A 20,057-nucleotide genomic window follows, 5' to 3' on the forward strand; every position below is an offset into this window, starting at 1 on the left:
TTTTAAGGTTAGATATACATATCTGATTGTGACTGTATATATGATGTGTACACAGGAATCTCTTATATATACTAAATAACATCTATGCTGTAAGAATAAAGCCTGATGTGTAGCTGTGTCACTAATAGAGATGGTCAATGAGATGGAAATAATTCTGCACTGATGCGGATTTATGCAAATGTATGCACTCCCTTTGCTGATGAAATCAAATAATTTGATATGTTGTTAAAATTTGGTTTGGTGACTACAAATTAAAGGGTACCTGAGACGGATGAAAAGTAAAGTTTTATACATACCTGGGGCTTCTTTCAGCCCCCTTCAGGCTAATCAGTCCCTCGCTGTCCTCCACCACCCGGATCTTCTGCTATGAGTCCTGGTAATTCAGCCAGTCAGCGCTGTCCGGCCGCATGCCGCTCCCACAACCAGGAACATTCTGCACCTGCGCAATAGTGCTGCGCAGGTGTAGTACGCTCCCGGCGGTGTAGTGTGTGCATGCGCACTATGCCCTACTGGCTCAAGTACCTGGACTCATAGCAGAAGATCCAGGTGGTGGAGGAGGACAACGAGGGACTGATTATCCTGAAGGCGGCTGGAGGAAGCCCCAGGTATGTATAAAACTTTAATTTCATCTGTCTCAGGTTTACTTTGTTACACAGTAGTACTATACTCTACATATGCACTCCCCACAGAGCTGCAGGGAATCCACTGAGAATGCTGTGCACGTTGAACACAGAGGTGTCGTCTGTCACCCATAAACCTGGTTCAGATTGTGCATGAAGAATGTGTAATAGAGGAAGAATCTCCTCATTCCCCTGCAGAGTACCTGCACATAATTCTTACATGTACCCACAGTTACATTGCCTAGGGCCTGATAGATTTTCTTTGTTCCGGTCTGTACCTTTTACAAGTACTCTTACCAAGGACTAGTTTTAGTCTAAAGGGAATAAATATAGTAGTCTACATATCCTTCTCACTTCAGTTGCCTTGTAAAATTCCTAAGCGTTGGCAGTTAAGAGACGAATTTCATGTTACATACTTTTAATCAACAAAATTGTAATATGCAAATTAGAGGAGTCGGAGGAATCCTAAACTGAGGAGTCGGAGTCGGTGGATTTTTGGGGCGACTCCACAGCCCTGGTTTTCAGGGAATTAAAAGCAGCTGGATCTTCTCCCCGTACACAGGCAGTCAAAGCTCACAGTCCTCAGTGCACACACGCTGCTATATTAGCGGCTCGGCTCTCTTCGTTCACCCGGCATGTCAGATGTATGGCAGGCAGCGGCAGACAATGAAAACATGTAAACAGATCTTTTCCTCCCCCGCAAGCAGAGCTCACAGACTCTCGGAAAGGCACACATTCACATTCTACACGCTGCCCAGCTCAAACTCTCCTTTCACCCTGCATTCCAGATTCAGGCAGATAATTAAAAGCTAAATCTTCTCCCCGAAGACGCAACTTACATACTCTTCATCTCCGTCTCCTAAATACTCAGCCGTAAAACAAATATTTAGCATTCGGACTATAAGACGCACTCACTTCTCCCCCTAGTTTGGGGGGGTAGGGGGGAAAAAGTGCATCTTATAGTCCGAAAAATACGGTACTTTGTTTTTTCCCCCCTGTACTTCAGAGTGTCTTGGATTGTACCCATGATTAATAGTCATAAAGAAATTGAACCATAATGACTGCTCTTTGCTTATTGAACACTGTTCTGCATACCACAGGAGATAAACCCAATTAAATTCTACCCCCTCTAAATGGAGTGTCTGTGGTATGCAGCTGAACAAAATGTTTCTTGATCGGGTGCCCGGCATTGCGGTGTGAAATTTCTCGACATTGAAATGAAACCCCTGAATCTGCCCATCATCACTAGATGTATGGGCACCTTAATAGCTGAACAGAATAAAGGTGGGGGACAAGACAAGACTCTCCTAATTATCTTCTGTTATCAACAGCCATGCAAATTGACAGAAATTCCAAAAAAGCACATAGTAGGAAGCAGGAATTGGCTTCATGCTTACTTTTAAAGAGGCTTTTTGTGCTTACATTCAGCCTAAGCACACACATGACATGCTCTACTGCACACCACACCTAAAGTCCGGCGTGTGTACAGACCTAAAGCACAGACATATTCCCACTTATGCTAAGCAGTGAACACACCACATATACATACAATGCAATTAGAACTTCTGCACTCAGCCCACAAAGACAATTACGAATACCTTCAGCAATTAGTATTTGTCTTTTTGGACTGAGTCTAGCAGTTCTAATTGCATTCTATATGTGGTGGGTACACTAGTTAGCATATGTGGATTTATGTCTGTGATTTGTGTCTAAATAGTAGACTGGTAAATGGTTTACTGATCATGGTATTACTGTGCTCAATTGGCCTGCCAACTCTCCTGACCTGAACCCCATAGAGAATATGTGGGATATTGTGAAGAGAAAGTTGAGAGACGCAAGACCCAACCACTCTGGATGAGCTTAAGGCCGCTATCGAAGCACCCTGGACCTCCATAACACCTGAGCAGTGCCACAGGCTGATTGGTTCCATGCCACACCGCATTGAAGCAGTCATTTCTGCAAAAGGATTCCCGACCAAGTATTGAGTGCATAACTGAACATAATTATTTGAAGCTTGACTTTTTGCTTTAAAAAACTAACACTTATTGGTTGGATGAAATATGCAAATTTTTTGAGATAAGAATTTTGGGTTTTCATGAGCTGTATGCCAAAATCATCAATATTAAAATAAAAGGCTTGAACTACTTCAGTTGTGTGTAATGAATCTAAAATATATGAAAGGCTAATGTTTATCAGTACATTACAGAAAATAATGAACTTTATCACAATATGCTAATTTTTTGAGAAGGACCTGTATGTGTCAACTTCACTGATATATTTTACTTTTAGTTCTGTTTTAAGACATGATATGTAGACTCATACATCTATCATTACTCCTCCTGTCTCCCTCTCCTTCTGTGGTGTGTACTGTATGCAGCACAGCAACACACAGGATCTATTAAAGGAGTACTGTGGGGTTTTTTTTTAAAAAGAAAACGGACACTTACTTGGGGCATATACCGGCCCCCTGAAGATATTAAGTCCTGCACCGTCCCTGCAGGATCTTCCATTCCCCGACGCGGCAAACGCAAGATCCTACAGGAATGGTGCGGGAGTTGATGTCTTCAGGGGCTGGTAGAAGCCCCAGGTAAGTGTCAGATTCTCTTTTTAAAAAACCCCACAGTACTCCTTTAAAGGGAACCTGAGGTGAGAAGGATATGGAAGCTGCCATATTTATTTCCTTGTAAAGCATGTCAGTTGCCTGGGAGCCCTGCTGATCATCTGGCATAAGTAGAGTCAAAACCCAGGAACATGCATATGGCAAATTCAGTAAAACCTGAGTCAGAGTACCTGATCTGCTGCATGCTTGTTCAGGGTCTATAATTAAAAGTATTAGAGACACAGGGTCAGCAGGGCTGCCAGGCAACTGGTATTGTTTAAAAGCAAATACAGGATCTTAAAAGCCCAGCTTACCTTGGGTAATGTCTTTTCCAGTAGTCAGAGTGACAGCACCCCTCCTATGAGACTGGTCTCCCTCCCAAACTTTGGACAGGAAGCTAGAAGATACAAATTTGCATAACAGGCAGGCAGGAACAGTATATAAAGGTTATTTACTCCATCACCATTTTGGCGGCCACATGTTTATAATTAGCACAACTCATATGAGGAGATACTCTGGTACCAGACTAATATCGCATCAATACATATACAACCAGGGAATCTTCATGTGCTTATATTCACTTTATTATAGACCTGCAAAATCAGTTACCGAAACAGTAGTACACAAACATTTAAAACATCCTAAAAACATGATCTGACACTGGAGCTGCTACTATGTGCAATCCCACTGTCCCTGTGATGGTTTATACCGTCTCAATCGCCCAGCCTCAGCCTATGCAAATTGATCGGTTATCCAATCACTATTGGACATCTGTGGGCCCTCCACCGGCGCACACCACGAGGCCTCCGCAAGCAATCTGTATAGTGCACTGTAACTGACAGCCGGCCGGCTAGCTGATGGACTTCTCTATCACAGTTCATCTAGAGACAAAAACGACACTTCTGGCAATTCCTCTGGGAGACACCATTCCTGTTGCAATAGCCAACAGCCCTCTCACTTGCTGTATATACCGCCTTGTTAGTGTCCTGTGTGACGTCAATACCCAGCACTTCATACACATGCATCTGGCTGGCAACTTATTAGATGTTTCATCCACCCCGCAGGGCTGCACAATCAACAGATGAACCTTTGTTATGGGATTACTCACAACCTTCACGCAGTAATGCGCTCTTCCGAGGGAGCTTCGCTCAGGGCTCCTAGAGTTGCGGATGCCCGACGCAGTTGTGCATCACCTCTCAGCGTCTCTCTGCACCGGCTGCTTCCCGTAGTCTCGCGTAGATTCCTGGCGTGGCCCGGCGTCCCGGGATTGTGAGCGCTCACATGTGTCAGTCAGGCCCCACCCGCTGACGCGTTTCGCCCCGCCCACGAGGCTTTCTCAAAGCGAAATGGGGATGGAGTTCCCTTCAGCAGTGTGGCCTTATAGACCCGTCCCTCTTAGTTGAGAGGTCATCATGGCTACAATACCGCCATCTTAATTCTGGTAACAGAGGGCAAATCAGCGGAGCCTTTGAACACTAGATCACACATCAGTTATTTCTTCATTAGGAGTTTTTAGACCCATTCATTCTTATCATTTTCCATCTACTTCATCTTTTGATATACTTCCCTCCCTTTAGTTCAAAAAATACACCATATTCAGATCAGAGTTCAGACCTTCTGGAATTCTTGTTCCCAAACGATAAATCCAAGTTGCTTCAATTTTATAAAGTTCATTCTCTATGTCACCTCCTCTGTGTGACACTTTTTGTTTTATAATCCCTTTGAAACGTAGCCCAGATGGATCTTTGTTATGATAGCGGGCAAAATGGGTCCCCAGAGGGCTGTCCTTTTCCGCTTTTTCAATGTTTTTCGGTGAGGAGGAATTGGTGGTGAGTGTGGATGTCGAGGGCCTATACACTTCAATTCCCCATGATGTGGGATTGGCTGCGGTGGCTTTCTTCCTTGGTGAGTACTACCCAGATTCCGCACTCCACAATGAGTTTGTGGTGGAGGCCTTGCAATTAGTCTTGGAGTACAATTGCTTCTGCTTCGATGGGCGCTTTTATCGCCAGACCAGGGGCACGTCGATGGGGGCATCCTGTGCCCCAGCCTACGCTTGCCTACACCTGGGGCTGTGGGAGCGGCAGGATGTGTACCCCATGGACCTCTTCCAGAGGCACGTACGCTTATGGCTGAGGTTCATTGAGCAATTAAGTTGGTTCATTGAGGGGTTGGGAACCAATGAGAGAAACCTTAAATTTACATATGATTGGAGTGATAAGGAGTTATCATTCCTGGATTTAAAAATTAGAAAGGAAAATGGAAGGTTGGTGACGACTACATTTAGGAAACCGACGGCAGGGAATACATTGCTACATTACTCAAGTCATCACTTGGTGTCACAGAGGAAAGCGGTGCCTAGGGGACAATTCTACAGACATAGAAGAAATTGTACTCTTGATGAGGACTTTGTGAGAGAGGGCCATGAGTTGAGCCAGAGGCTGGTTGAGAGGGGATATCCTGAAGAGTTGGTCAAGTTGGAATTTGAAAAAATGTTGGAAAAAAATAGGGATGAATTAAGAACAGGACGATCACCACGTAAAAAATTGACAGTTGGTGGGGAAAAGAATGACCCTATTAGATTTGTAACTACATATGGGGCCCATTGGTATGCATTACAGAAAGTGTTACAGAAACATTGGGGGATTTTGTTGGTAGATAAACGCATCAAGAATCTGGTAGGTGAAAGACCCTATATGACAGCCAGAAAGGCGAGGAATCTAAAAAATGAGTTGGTGAGATTAGAATTTTTGAGTAAAACAAAAGACACATGGTTAAACAAATTCCCTCAAAAATTTGGAATGTTTAGCTGTGGTGATTGTAATGTGTGTGGGCTAGTAGAGAGATCAAAAACGTTTACAAATGCAAAGGGCACGAGAGAATTTGATATTAGAGATAATATTAATTGCAATTCAGAAAGGGTGGTGTATTGTATAAAATGCCCGTGTAATTTACTTTATGTTGGCAAAACAAAACGACGCCTTGGCACAAGAATAGGGGAACATGTGAAAAACATTGAAAAAGCGGAAAAGGACAGCCCTCTGGGGACCCATTTTGCCCGCTATCATAACAAAGATCCATCTGGGCTACGTTTCAAAGGGATTATAAAACAAAAAAAGTGTCACACAGAGGAGGTGACATAGAGAATGAACTTTATAAAATTGAAGCAACTTGGATTTATCGTTTGGGAACAAGGATTCCAGAAGGTCTGAACTCTGATCTGAATATGGTGTATTTTTTGAACTAAAGGGAGGGAAGTATATCAAAAGATGAAGTAGATGGAAAATGATAAGAATGAATGGGTCTAAAAACTCCTAATGAAGAAATAACTGATGTGTGATCTAGTGTTCAAAGGCTCCGCTGATTTGCCCTCTGTTACCAGAATTAAGATGGCGGTATTGTAGCCATGATGACCTCTCAACTAAGAGGGACAGGTCTATAAGGCCACACTGCTGAAGGGAACTCCATCCCCATTTTGCTTTGAGAAAGCCCCGTGGGCGGGGCGAAACGCGTCAGCGGGTGGGGCCTGACTGACACATGTGAGCGCTCACAATCCCGGGATGCCGGGCCACGCCAGGAATCTACGCGAGACTACGGGAAGCAGCCGGTGCAGAGAGACGCTGAGAGGTGATGCACAACTGCGTCGGGCATCCGCAACTCTAGGAGCCCTGAGCGAAGCTCCCTCGGAAGAGCGCATTACTGCGTGAAGGTTGTGAGTAATCCCATAACAAAGGTTCATCTGTTGATTGTGCAGCCCTGCGGGGTGGATGAAACATCTAATAAGTTGCCAGCCAGATGCATGTGTATGAAGTGCTGGGTATTGACGTCACACAGGACACTAACAAGGCGGTATATACAGCAAGTGAGAGGGCTGTTGGCTATTGCAACAGGAATGGTGTCTCCTAGAGGAATTGCCAGAAGTGTCGTTTTTGTCTCTAGATGAACTGTGATAGAGAAGTCCATCAGCTAGCCGGCCGGCTGTCAGTTACAGTGCACTATACAGATTGCATGCGGAGGCCTCGTGGTGTGCGCCGGTGGAGGGCCCACAGATGTCCAATAGTGATTGGATAACCGATCAATTTGCATAGACTGAGGCTGGGCGATTGAGACGGTATAAACCATCACAGGGACAGTGGGATTGCACATAGTAGCAGCTCCAGTGTCAGATCATGTTTTTAGGATGTTTTAAATGTTTGTGTACCACTGTTTCGGTAACTGATTTTGCAGGTCTATAATAAAGTGAATATAAGTATATAAAGGTGTTACTCCCATGAGGTATTCAGTAATAAAAAAAAGACACGGACACCATATGCTGCTGAAATGATTACTTTAATTATCCCCTCTATTAGGGTGGGCCAGAGGGGTGCTGTCACTCGGACTACTGGAAAAGACATTACCCTAGGTAAGCTGGGCTTTCCCAGAACGTCCTCCTGACAGCACCCCTCCTATGAGACGATAAACAAGAAAAAAAAACAATAACCTAGGGAGGGACTACTGCGTGTAACAATTTTCTTCCAAATGACAGATCAGTATTGGCTAATAAATTTAGTCTATAATGTTTAATAAACGTATTTTGACTGGACCAGGTGGCCGCTCTGCAAATCTGCTCTATCGAGGCGCCTGTCCTCTCTGCCCAAGATGTTGATACACTTCTTGTGGAGTGAGCTTTAATTGAGGTCGGTAATAGTTTCCCCTGAGCCTGATAAGCCGCGGTGATAGTCTGTCTGATCCATCTCGCAATTGATGTTTTGGAGGCTTGCTTCCCCTTGAATTTTCCCGCAAACAGCACCAACAAGGTATCTGATCTTCTCCAGGACCTAGTCCTCTCCAAGTAATGAAGGATACACCTAACATCCAGGCAATGAAGCTTTCTCTCTTTCTCATTAGTTGGTTTATCACAGAAAGATGGAAGAAAGATTTCCTGAGACCGATGAAACTTTGAAGTCACCATAGGAAGGAAAGCAGAGTCAGGACGTGGGGTGATCCTATCCTCAGAGATGGTACAATAAGGTTGCTTAATGGATAGAGCCTGAAGCTCGCTGACTCTTCTGGCCGAGGTGATTGCCAGAAGAAAGGCCGTCTTTAATGTAAGAAATGTATCCGAAATCTGATCCAAAGGTTCAAAGGGATGTTCGCAAAGACTTTGTAACACCACATTCAAGTCCCAAGGAGGAACCCTAGATACTATCACAGGCCTAAGCCGCTTGATTCCCTGAAAAAACGAAGAAAAAACTCCTCCTGAGCTAATCTTCTTTCTAAATATACGCTCAAAGCTGCCGTCTGAACTTTAAGAGTGCTGGTACTAAATCCCATCTGAAAACCGTCCTGCAGGAATTCCAGAGCTGAAGCGGAAAGTCTAGAATCCTTATCCTTCTGTACACACCAGTCACAGTACATCTTCCATGCCTTCTGATAAATCTGTCTTGTGACTTTTTTTGCAAGATTGTATTAATGTTTCAGAGAGTCTATCCGAAAAACCTTTTGATTTCAGGATCCCCCACTCAATTTCCATGCTGAAAGGTGAAGTCGTCTGAAGTCCGGGTGAAGAACTGGTCCCTGCGACAACAAATCTGTTATGTCTGGTAATATCATTGGCTGACACATCGCTAATTTCTGTAACAGAGCAAACTACGGTCTCTTTGGCCAGAACGGTGTTATCAGAATTAGATGCGCTTTCCCCTGAATAATCTTGTTCAGCACTCTTGGTATCAGAGCTATTAGGGGGAATGCATACATCAGATTCCACTGTCACTTTATCGAGAAAGCATCTACTGTCCATGGATTGTCTTTTGGATACAGGGAGCAAAACTGACACTTTGAATTCTGTTTTCTGGCAAATAAGTCTACTGCAGGAGTGCCCCATGCTTGACTGATCTGAGAAAACACTTCTGGATTCAGAGACCACTCGTCCTGTAATATCGCTGACCTGCTGAGATAGTCGGCCAAAACATTGCAGGTCCCCTTCAGATGCACTGCTCTGATGGATCTTAAGTTGCTCTCTGCCCACTGCAGAATTCTTGCTGTTTGAGACCACAACAGACGACTCCTTGTTCCTCCCTGATGGTTCAGGTAAGCCACTACACTGCTGTTGTCGGACCTGATCAATACATGACACTGACTGATCTGATCTTTGAAGTGTTGAAGGCCCTGCCAGACTGCCTGCAGTGCTCTGCTGTTTGAAGATCTTATTGCCATTGCCCTGCACCCTTGTCCTTGAGCTGGTAGGGATTCCATGTGCGCACCCCACCCCCATGTACTGGCATCCGTCGTTATGATTCTTTGCACTGGAAACGACCACATGCGACCTTCTGACAGGTGAGACAGTTCCTGTTCACATTGTATAGGATCAGAATGTTCTTTTCTAGAGCTGCAATGTTCCTGTTCCAGCTTTTTAGTATTCACAGCTGCAGGGTCCTGGAATGGAACTGACCCCATTGTACAGCAGGGAACACAGAGCTTAACAGTCCGAGTAGTGCCATGGTTTTCCTTATACTGATGGTTCTTGATTTCTGAAAAGAAAGAACAGAGTTAACTACTGCCGCAATTTTTCTTTCCGGAAGAAACACTATTTCTTGGAGGGAGGAAAAAATAAACCCTAGATATTCCATCGATTGGCGGGGCACTAACGTAGACTTTGACCAGTTAATTAACCAGCCCAACGACTGTAGGCTATCAATGCATATTTCAACCTGATCCTTTACTGACTGCAACAAATCACCCCAAATTAACAAATCATCCAGGTAGGCAATGATATTAATGGATCTACACCTCAAAACTGCTAATACTTCCGCCATCACTTTCGTAAACAGCCAAGGTGAAGAGGCTAGCCCAAAAGGTAATGCATTAAATTGGAAATGTCTTACCTTTTCTTGAAGGTGAATTGCAAATCTTTGGAACTGCTGGGACTCTAGATGAACGGGTACATGCAGGTAGGCATCTTTGAGGTCTAGTGAAGCTAGAAAACAGTCTTTTTGCAACAGGTATCCTGTACAGAACTCACATTGTCCATTCGAAACTTTCTGTATTTTACAGCCTTGTTCAACCCCTTTAAATTTAGAATAAATCTGAATGCTCCCTGTGGTTTCTTTATCAGAAAAACTGGGGAGTAGAACCCTTGGCCCCTCTGGCAGGCTGGTACTTCTCGGATCACTCTTTTCTCCAGAAGGGAAGAAATCTCTCCTTGTAGTGCCTTTCTTTGGTCTGCTGACACTGGCTGAGGAGTTACCACATACTTCTGGGGTGGGGGATACTCAAATTCTATTTTGTACCCTTCCAACACTATTCTCAAGAGCCAATGATTTGTGAACTGCTGGCACCATGTTTCGCAGTAGTGGGAAAGCCTTCCCCCTACTGGAATACTGGCGTCATTGCTTAAGGGGTTGGTTGGACCGGGGAAAAAGTCTTCCCCTTTTGGCTTCTATTTGGAATCCACTTCTTTCTTGGCGGGATCTTAGTCTCAGGCTCTCTGTTGCCACTGCGAGCTGAACTCTTGTACTGAAATGATCTCTTTCTGGTAGGAAAAATTTTCTTATAATCTGAGGTTCTTTCTAGCGTCTGGTCTAGCTTTGAACCAAATAACAGCTCACCTTCACAGGGTAAGCCACACAACTTGGATCGAGATGAATTGTCCCCTTGCCATGTTTTCACCCATATACCCCTTCTTGCAGAGTTGACCAGAGCAGTAGTTCTGGCGGTTAATTTTACAGTATCGCCTGCTGCATCAGTTAAATAATTAGTAGCATTGAACAAATTTGGAAAGTCATTTAAAACTTCTTCCCTGGGAACCCCCGAAGCTATCTTTGACTGAGTCTGAGTGAGCCAAGCTTTAAGAGATCGTCCCACTGCCGTGGATGCTATTGCTGGCTTGAATGTTAAATGATGCTGACTCCCATGCTCTACGTAACAGATTGTCCATTTTTTTATCTATGGGGTCTTTTAAATTACCAAAATTCTCGAACTGTAAATCGGATTTTCTCGACACCCTTGAAAATGACGGGTCCAGCTTCGGAACCGGACCCCAGAATTTTTGATCCTCTGGACTGAAAGGATAACGACAAGAAAGAGACTTGGGCCAAAAAACCCTCCTTTCAGGGTCATCCCACTCCTTCCCAATCATTGACTTTAGAGAGGAATGGACTGGAATGAAACAATTCTGGGGTTCCGCCAAACTCACGTAACATCTGATCTACCCCCCCACCTGATGAGGTGAGATAGGAGCCTGAAGGCTGACTATGCCCATCAATCACTGATACTGGTAAAGGAGCAGGGACAGTCTCCGTAGCAGAAGTAAAAGGAACTGCCGATTCTGCCATTGTCAAATCCTTTATCTCCTTAATGGCTGAAGCCATCTCAGATCGCATCCATCCCACTAAGTCTTTAAATACAACAGGAGATTCCTCTTTTACCACCTTCTCTCTACAAGACTGGCAAAGTTTTTTCGTAGAGGAAGAATAGAAACGAGAATTGCACATAACGCAGCGTTTCTCAGATCTGCCAGAAGATTGTCCACCTTGAACTGGCTGAGATGCAGATTTGTCTTTGTCTTTATCACTTTTTGGGGCTTTGGGCTACAAAGAAAAAATAAAGACAGACTGTCAGCCCTCCAAGGTGGACATACTATAATAAACTACATATCCCTCCAAAGCAGGACCAGTTACTGCTTACCAGAGAGGGGATGGCGCCAGACTCCGCAGAAGTCAGATGAGAAGGGCCTACAGCGTCCTCCATGATCACCGACAGCAATGGTGATCATGGCTAGTATTCAAATATATACCCATGAGAAAAAATTACCTGCAGCTGAAGTCAATCTGTTCCTCCGCGGCCTCTGCCGCTCTGTCATCAGCTGACGCGTCATGCGGGACGCATACGCATGACATCACTTCCGCCTGGAACTTCCGGTTCGCGCTCCTGCCGCCATAAAGCTTCCGCATCTTCAGGAGAAGCCTCCTCCACGCTGTGCGCTGGACAAGCCGAGTCCCCTGCTCAGCCTCTATCATGCCCGCGCTGCACTTGCCGCCCGACATAGTAGCACTTGGAGACCTCTCAAAAGACAGGAAAAACAACTGAATACCTCATGTGAGTAACACCTTTGTATACTGTTCCTGCCTGCCTGTTATGCAAATTTGTATCTTCTATCTTCCTGTCCAAAGTTTGGGAGGGAGATAAGTCTCATAGGAGGGGTGCTGTCAGGACGTTCTGGGAAAAATTAGCATATTGTGTTAAAGTTCATTATTTTCTGTAATGTACTGAAACAGACTTTCATATATTTTAGATTCATTACACTACAACTGAAGTAGTTCAAGCCTTTTATTGTTTTAATATTGATGATGATTTTGGCATACAGCTCATGAAAACTCAAAATTCCTATCAAAAATTAGCAGATTTCATCCGACCAATAAAAGAAAAGTGTTTTTAAAACAAAAAAAAGTCAACCTTCAAATAATTATGTTCAGTTATGCACTCATTACTTGGTTGGGAATCCTTTTGCAGAAATGACTACTTCAATGCGGCGTGGCATGGAGGCAATCAGCCTGTGGCACTGCTCAGGTGTTATGGAGGCCCAGGATGCTTCGATAGCGGCCTTCAGCTCATCCAGAGTGTTGGGTCTTGCATCTCAACTTTCTCTTCACAATATCCCACAGATTCTCTATGGGGTTCAGGTCAGGAGAGTTGGCAGGCCAATTGAGCACAGTAATACCATGGTCAGTAAACCATTTACCAGTGGTTTTGGCATTGAGCAGGTGCCAGGTCGTGCTGAAAAATAAAATCATCTCCATAAAGCTTTTCAGCAGATGGAAGCATGAACCCACTTTTGAACCAAAAACAGCGGCAGAGGCGCCTGGCCTTGGCTACAGAGAAGCAGCACTGGACTGTTGCTCAGGTGGTCCAAAGTACTTTTTTCGGATGAAAGCAACTTTTACATGTCATTCGGAAATCAAGGTGCCAGAGTCTGAAGGAAGACTGGGGAAAGGGAAATGCCAGAATGCCTGAGTTCCCGTGTCAAGTACCCACAGTCAGTGATGCAGTAAAAGCAAGAATAACAGAGGCGCCAGCAAGTATAAAATAATTAAAATCCACTTAAAAAGGAGGGATGCAGGTGGACACACCTCCCTCAGGTACAAAATAGACCAGCCGATAAGCCATTAATTTATAACAGTACTATTTATTGGGGATTCTCCAGGTATGCTTGGCATAAAAGCACCTGTAAAGCACCTTACATAGTGCTAAACCGATGGTATCCTGCAGCAAAACGAGGGGTCTTTAGCCCCCAAATCCCCTCTGTAAATCTCGGGGGAGCGCTTCCTGAAGAGGAAGAGCTTAGCCTTGTAGCTCTGCCTCTCAGCGTGTCAATCCCCACTGATCGCTGCCTCTCCCTCGCCCCTCTCAATCTGCCTTCACAGAGAGGGGCAGGGGAGAGGCTGAGATCCGTGCGGCGATTGACGCACATGGAGGCAGAGCTGCAGCTCATAGCTCTGTCTCCATGAGCAGAAAACTCTGCGACCAAGGAAGTCGTGGATTTTGCTGGGGGGATTTGGGGGGCAAAGACCCCTCATTTTGCCGCGGGATAGCGGCACTTTAGCACTATGTAAGGTGCTTTACAGTAATAACATTGTCTCTTTAAGGGTCGTTTTACACTTAATCAGTTGCTCTTAGTTATAAACTGAAAGACAACTGATTTTTAAAGAGAACCCGAGGTGGGTTTGAAGAATATTATCTGCATACAGAGGCTGGATCTGCCTATACAGCCCAGCCTCTGTTGCTATCCCAAACCCCCCTAAGGTCCCCCTGCACTCCCTCATAAATCACAGCCACGCTGCTGACAAACAGCTGGTCAGAGCTGGCTGTGTTTATCTCTATAGTGTCAGTCTGCTGCTCTCCCCACCTCCTGCAGAACTCCAGTCCCCGCCTGCATCCCTTCCCTCTTGAAAATCTCAATAAAGGAAAGAAAGATTGTCTATTGGGTAATTGGTTAATGTACCCTCAAGGATAAGGGGTGGGGCCAACCCTCATAACATTAGATCAGTAAATTTTGTATATACATAATAAGGTCATAAGGCCACCATAATGGTACCAATAAAAATTCAATTTATTAAATCCAATTAGACAAAATCCCCTCAATACAAAACCCTCAATGCAACATATCCCCCTAATCATTACAACTAAAGAACAATGCAATGCAATTTAGCCCTGGCACATGGGGCAATTTTCTGCAGATGTAAAGATGGCTTATCTCTGGCCAGAGAATATAGTCATATCGTTCATCCGCCCGCGCATGCATACAACAACCACGCTGCCACACTGTCTCTATGTCCTAGGGGGGCCCCCAACTTATCTCCTTTTGACTGGGCTACCTTTTGGCAGCCAATCAAGGACAGATTTTCCGTATAAATACACCAAGATCCGATTCAGGATGCAAACTTCCGATACCTTATATCCTTAAGGCTGAAAGCATACAAGTTAACACTGTGGATGGGTCTCACCCGTAAAGACAGTCCCCGTTGTAGTTAGAGTAGCTCCACACTCACTTCCATTGGTGTTAGAGCCATGATCTCACCAAGCATGTTGCGGATTCAGTCACCTTCGATGTTGACATGCTGCCCTCCGCGGGTGCCTCCGTAACCACGCCAAACACGCTGGTTCCTCTATCCGGGGTTCGTGCGGCCAGGATGTTGTATCACCAAATTAGCATCCGCTGTGTCGGCTAGTGCACCGCCCACGACGAGTTTCATGCCCACATTGGGCGTTTCATCAGGGTGTGGCCAGTCTGACCGTCATGTTCATTTAAAAGCAGTCTCTCGCTCCGCCCCATACAGCTCCATAGCAACAACCAAACTTTCGCAGTAGCTTGTACGGTGGCTAGGGTGAGTCATGCGCGCCTAGGATATGTCAACATCGCTTCCTATTCAGTAACAACGATAGGTCAACAGTGTCCATCCCAAACGAGATTCAAAAAGACATCCAGGGGGGACTTTTTCTTCCTCCAAAAGGTAAACATCCCATTATATATTCATCATCGTGGCTTAAACTACACAATCAATGCGGGTCCACGCATACCTCATGCATTACCCAATGATATCATTCTGGACTAGGCTCCAAGTCAGCCTTAGAGACAGTGTGGCAGCGTGGTTGTTGTATGCATGCACGGGCGGATGAACGATATGATGACTTTATTCTCGGGCCAGAGATAAGCCATCTTTACATCTGCAGAAAATTGCCCCATGTGCCATGGCTAAATTGCATTGCATTGTTCTTTAGTTTTAATGATTAGGGGAATATGTTGCATTGAGGGTTTTGTATTGAGGTGATTTTGTCTAATTGGATTTAATAAATTGAATTTTTATTGGTACAATTATGGTGGCCTTATGACCTTATGTAAATACAAAATTTGCATCCCTTCCCTCCCTGCTAATTGGAGGGAAGGGACGGGGGCAGGGACCGGAGCTATGCAGGAGGCGGGGGAGCAGCTGAGACTGACACTACAGATGTAAACACAGCCTCACAGCACAGCCGTGATTTATGAGCGATTGCAGAGTGCAGGGGGACCTTAGTGGGGTTTGGGATAGCAACAGAGGCTGGGCTGTATAGGCAGATCCAGCCTCTGTATGCAGATAACATTCTTTAAACACACCTCGGGTTCTCTTGAAAGTGAGGTCCATGTTTTCCTATGGTTCAGTTCCCACTATAAGCGTTTTAACTGAAAGCTTTTTCACAATGCACTGCTATGGAGAAAAAAAAAAAAAGCGTACTAACACATTAAGTGTAAAAGGGCCCTTATAGGGGAAGGGGCATCCTTTGCAGGATAGGCACTCCTGCATAATGCTCACTACGGCATTTGGGACGCCCCTTCCCCGCCTACTTCAGAGAAAAAAAAAGTGCACAAGAGGACCATTGCAAACCGGCAGACGAATGGAGCGACGCAGGGCAGGGGAAAGGAATTCAACTGACTCCGGAGAGTGCAGAGTCAGCAAATGCATGCATTTGTTCTTCATTTCAGTTCTGCCTCAGGTTCTCTTTAAAGGAGTTATCAGGCACTAAAAGGTAAAATAAGGGTTACTTACCCGGGGCTTCGTCCAGCCCCAAGCTCCCAGCATGTCCCTGCCCGCAGCCGTTCACAGTTTCTGCTTCCAAGCCCGCGGTGATGACGCGGGCCGGCGCGAGTGGCGCCGTCACCGCCATGTGGCCTGGAGCGTACAGCCCAGGCGCAGTAGTTCTCCAGGTCAGCCTGACGTCATCGCTGCGGACCGGGAAGCAGAGACGGCGAAGCACATGCTGGGAGTTTGGGGCTGGGCGAAGCCCCGGGTAAGTAGCCCTTATTTGACCTTTTATTGCCTGATAACTCCTTTAAGCATAAGTAAATGCCCTGTGACCCTATCTATCCACTTGATCAGGGTGCTGAAGTGTGGATACTATTCTCCCAATCATAATATTAACACTACTCAAAGTAGTGAATGAGAACATACTTGACTTGGCTACACAACTGTGAATTGTGTTCTGAACAAAACTGCTAAACAACTGTTTTACAGCTCCAGAAAAGCAAAATGTTACCAAAGAGTACAGATGCTGTATGCACTGCCTACGATTACTCACATTGGTGATATCCCCGAAAGCAGATCTCTTTTTTGTTCCTCCTTGAGGAGAAGAAGGTGAACGTTTAATCTGGGCACAATCCTTCTGTAAAGAGAAAGTCAATTAAATAATTAATTTAATACTTTGGGATTTGTTTTCATATACATTATATTTCTAGCCTGTTGATACAAAAGCTGAGGGCCCATTTCCACTATCGCGAATTCGCATGTGAATTCGCATAGCAATACAAGTGAATGGGACTGTTTCCACTTGTCAGGATTCCTTTGCGTTTTTCTGTGCAGAAAAAATTTGCATGGGAGAGCCATCAGAATTCGCATACCGCATACGAATCGCATACAATGCATTTAATAGGAAATTCGTGGTTTGGGTATGTGAATTTTCATGCGATTTCGCATAGAAACAATGGAACATCACACCAGCACTGCCATGGTTAAATTCGCATACATTGTCATCCATGCGAATTCGTATGAAAATTCGCATAGACCCGCATGCGAAATTTTCCTGCGACGATTCCCACCGCACAAGTGGAAATGCAGCCTAACTTGGGCTCCATCGCCTGTACCATTAAGATGGATTTTTAGCTTTAAAGTGGTATTAACCTCCTTGGCGGTTAATTTTTTTTGCCTAATTGGCAAAAATCCTTTTTTTTTTTTTAATTTTTTTTTTGTTTCATGTAAAGCTACCAGAGTGGTAGCTACATGAAACACCACTAGAGGGCGCATGTGTCCCTCTAATGCGATCGTCGCCGGCATCTATAGCAAACAGGGGAACGCGTATATAACGCGTTCCCCTGTTTGGCTTCTCCTGTCGCCATGGCGACGATCGGGATGACGTCATGGACGTCAGCCGACGTCCTGACGTCATGCGCACTCGATCCAGCCCATAGCGCTGCCCGGAACTCATTGGTCCGGGCAGCGCAGGGCTCTGGCAGGGGGGGGGCCCTCTTTCGCCGCTGCGTGCGGCCGATCGCCGCAGAGCGGCGGCGATCAAGCTGTGCGCGCGGCTAGCAAAGTGCTGGCTGCGCGCACAGCACTTTACAGAATAATAATCGCACCACCAGGGGCTGAGATCTCCCCCTGCGCGGCATAGCCTGAGCTCAGCTCGGGCTTACCGCCAGGGAGGTTAAACTCTGACATAATATTCAATGAAAATGTGTTTTCCTGTTTTCTATACGGTATCCCATACAGTTATATTGGTTTTTGGAAATTACAAGTTCCCAAAGTACAGTTTTATTTGCTCTGAAAGCTGCCATTGCATTTTATTCATAACTGGTGCATTTATACTGTAATGTTCCCAGTAATGATTTCAGAGCAGTGTTTTAGTTCAGGACACATTTCTACACAGTCACAGAATGTTTACATTCCTCTCTGCTACAATCAATACAAGATGATGTTATCACCAGTTCGGATGCGGATCTCCCTGCAGGGAGCATTCTATTGAAAAAGTAAAGGCAGACATACACTGGTCGATTGCCACCAGATTGACCAACAGATAGATCCCTCTGTGATCGAATCAGATCAGAGAGGGAGCTATTGGCTGTCCATAGATTTTGAAAAGGATTTCCGCATGAAACTGATTCACAATCTGTGGAGCTGCCGCCTGCCTCAGGTCACTCTGCTCCCCCTCCCCGCCAGCAGCAATACATTACCTGCTCCACCGGTGCGAATCCCCAGGTCCATGCTGTCACTTTCTCCGGCTGGCCTTCTTCATCTTCTCCTAACTTCCTGTCCTGTCCCGTGAGAAGGAGAAGTTCAAACGGTATAGCGCTCTCTACTGTTTGAATCTCTGCTGGTGACAGGACTGGAAGTGAAGATACAGAAGAAGACCACCCGGAGAAACAGACAGCACAGACCCGGGGACTCGCGACAGGTGAGACTATTGCTGCAACGGTCGTCGTCGAATTTGATCCCCGGCAATCGAGAAAAATTTTCTGCCTGGACAGAATCAATCGCTTCTGGATAGAAGAAGAAAAAAAAAAAAAAAAAAAAAAAACGGTCGATCGGTCCGTGGTTGCGTTCTCAATTTCACAGCAGATTCGATCATAGTGATCGAAACTGCTATCGGTGGGAAATCGAGTTAGTGTATGGGCACCTTTAGTCCTGTGTTTTAACCCTTCACTCTGAATTTTGTTCTGCTAAAAAAAAATAAAAAATAAATAGTGGCAGTGTATGCTGTAAATCTTTCAGAGCAAAGAAGAAATGCTGAGTTTATACCACTTTAAAAACCTTGCCTAAAGTAAACCCAAGGTGGACCTCAGTGTAGTGTATTGTTGTATAGCTTAGACACACTAGACCAGGGCTGTGGAGTCGGAGCAATTTTTGGGTACCTGGAGTCGGGGAAAAAAATTGCACCAACTTTGTGTATTTTTTTTGTGTTGCTTTTCTTGTTTTTACATTGTACCCTAGTAATAAATTACAAGCCCTCATTTGCAAAAACACATATACCCTTATAGCATACATAATAGAAAAAGCTGAATCCCTAATGCTGGGTACACACCATGCGTTTTCTCGCTCGAGCCACGGGTCGTTCGGGATCGATTCGACTATTTCTGACATGCTCGATCAAAGCCCGAATAGAGCATGTCGGAAATAGTCGAATCGATCCCGATCGACCCACGGATCAAGCGGGAAAACGCATGGTGTGTACCCAGCATAAGGTAACAATTTATACATTCTCTGTTTTACAAGCTTTTTATGTTGGTACTTTATATGAAAAAAAAATTGCTTTTGATTCAGTTTGTCACTAAAAGTAATTCATAAGAGACATAGGCCTTGTGACGGTCAGGTTCACCAGCAGAACCACGCAATCATACAAAAATGCGCACAAAATATGGCCTGGAGTACCCCTTTAAATTCATTAGCCTACTTTTAGAAAATGGAGTGTTCTTCCATCTCACAACCTCTGCACTGGGGGGATGTGAGTGTTTGTACTTACTGAGAGACCCATTCCCCAGGTAGTAGACACCCCAGGTGAAAGCATGGTCCATGTGAATGTGTTAGGAGCCCATGCAGACAGAATACAGGAAGTTCTAGGAGTGCACAGCCAGTTAGAACAGGAAGAGAGATCCCCAGTCAGGCTTGATAGCTCCCATACGAGAAGTGGCGGATGATGTGAACGTCACCCCCCACCTCTTACTCCCAGAAGGCCTCGCTGGAGCGCACCCACAGCGATACCTTCGCCAGCGCCCTGAGCAAACCAATACAGAAGTTCACAGAAGAGACCCAGGGACTCAACAAGCCCTTACGGCAGAT

At 45.1% G+C, this 20,057-nt stretch overlaps 1 protein-coding gene across 2 annotated transcripts in view; it reads right to left on the reverse strand.

Annotated features, from left to right (window-relative positions):
- CCNB3 (cyclin B3) overlaps positions 1-20,057 on the reverse strand; it is a 267,192-nt gene that overhangs the window by 195,694 nt on the left and 51,441 nt on the right. For both annotated transcript variants that reach the window (XM_068249684.1, XM_068249683.1), the window contains exon 3: positions 16,807-16,890. In XM_068249684.1, coding sequence (XP_068105785.1) covers positions 16,807-16,890 — 84 coding nt within the window. The remainder of the gene's footprint in view (positions 1-16,806; positions 16,891-20,057) is intronic.

The sequence above is a fragment of the Hyperolius riggenbachi genome, chromosome 8, assembly GCF_040937935.1.
Source record: "Hyperolius riggenbachi isolate aHypRig1 chromosome 8, aHypRig1.pri, whole genome shotgun sequence".
NCBI classification, from domain to species: Eukaryota; Metazoa; Chordata; class Amphibia; order Anura; family Hyperoliidae; genus Hyperolius; species Hyperolius riggenbachi.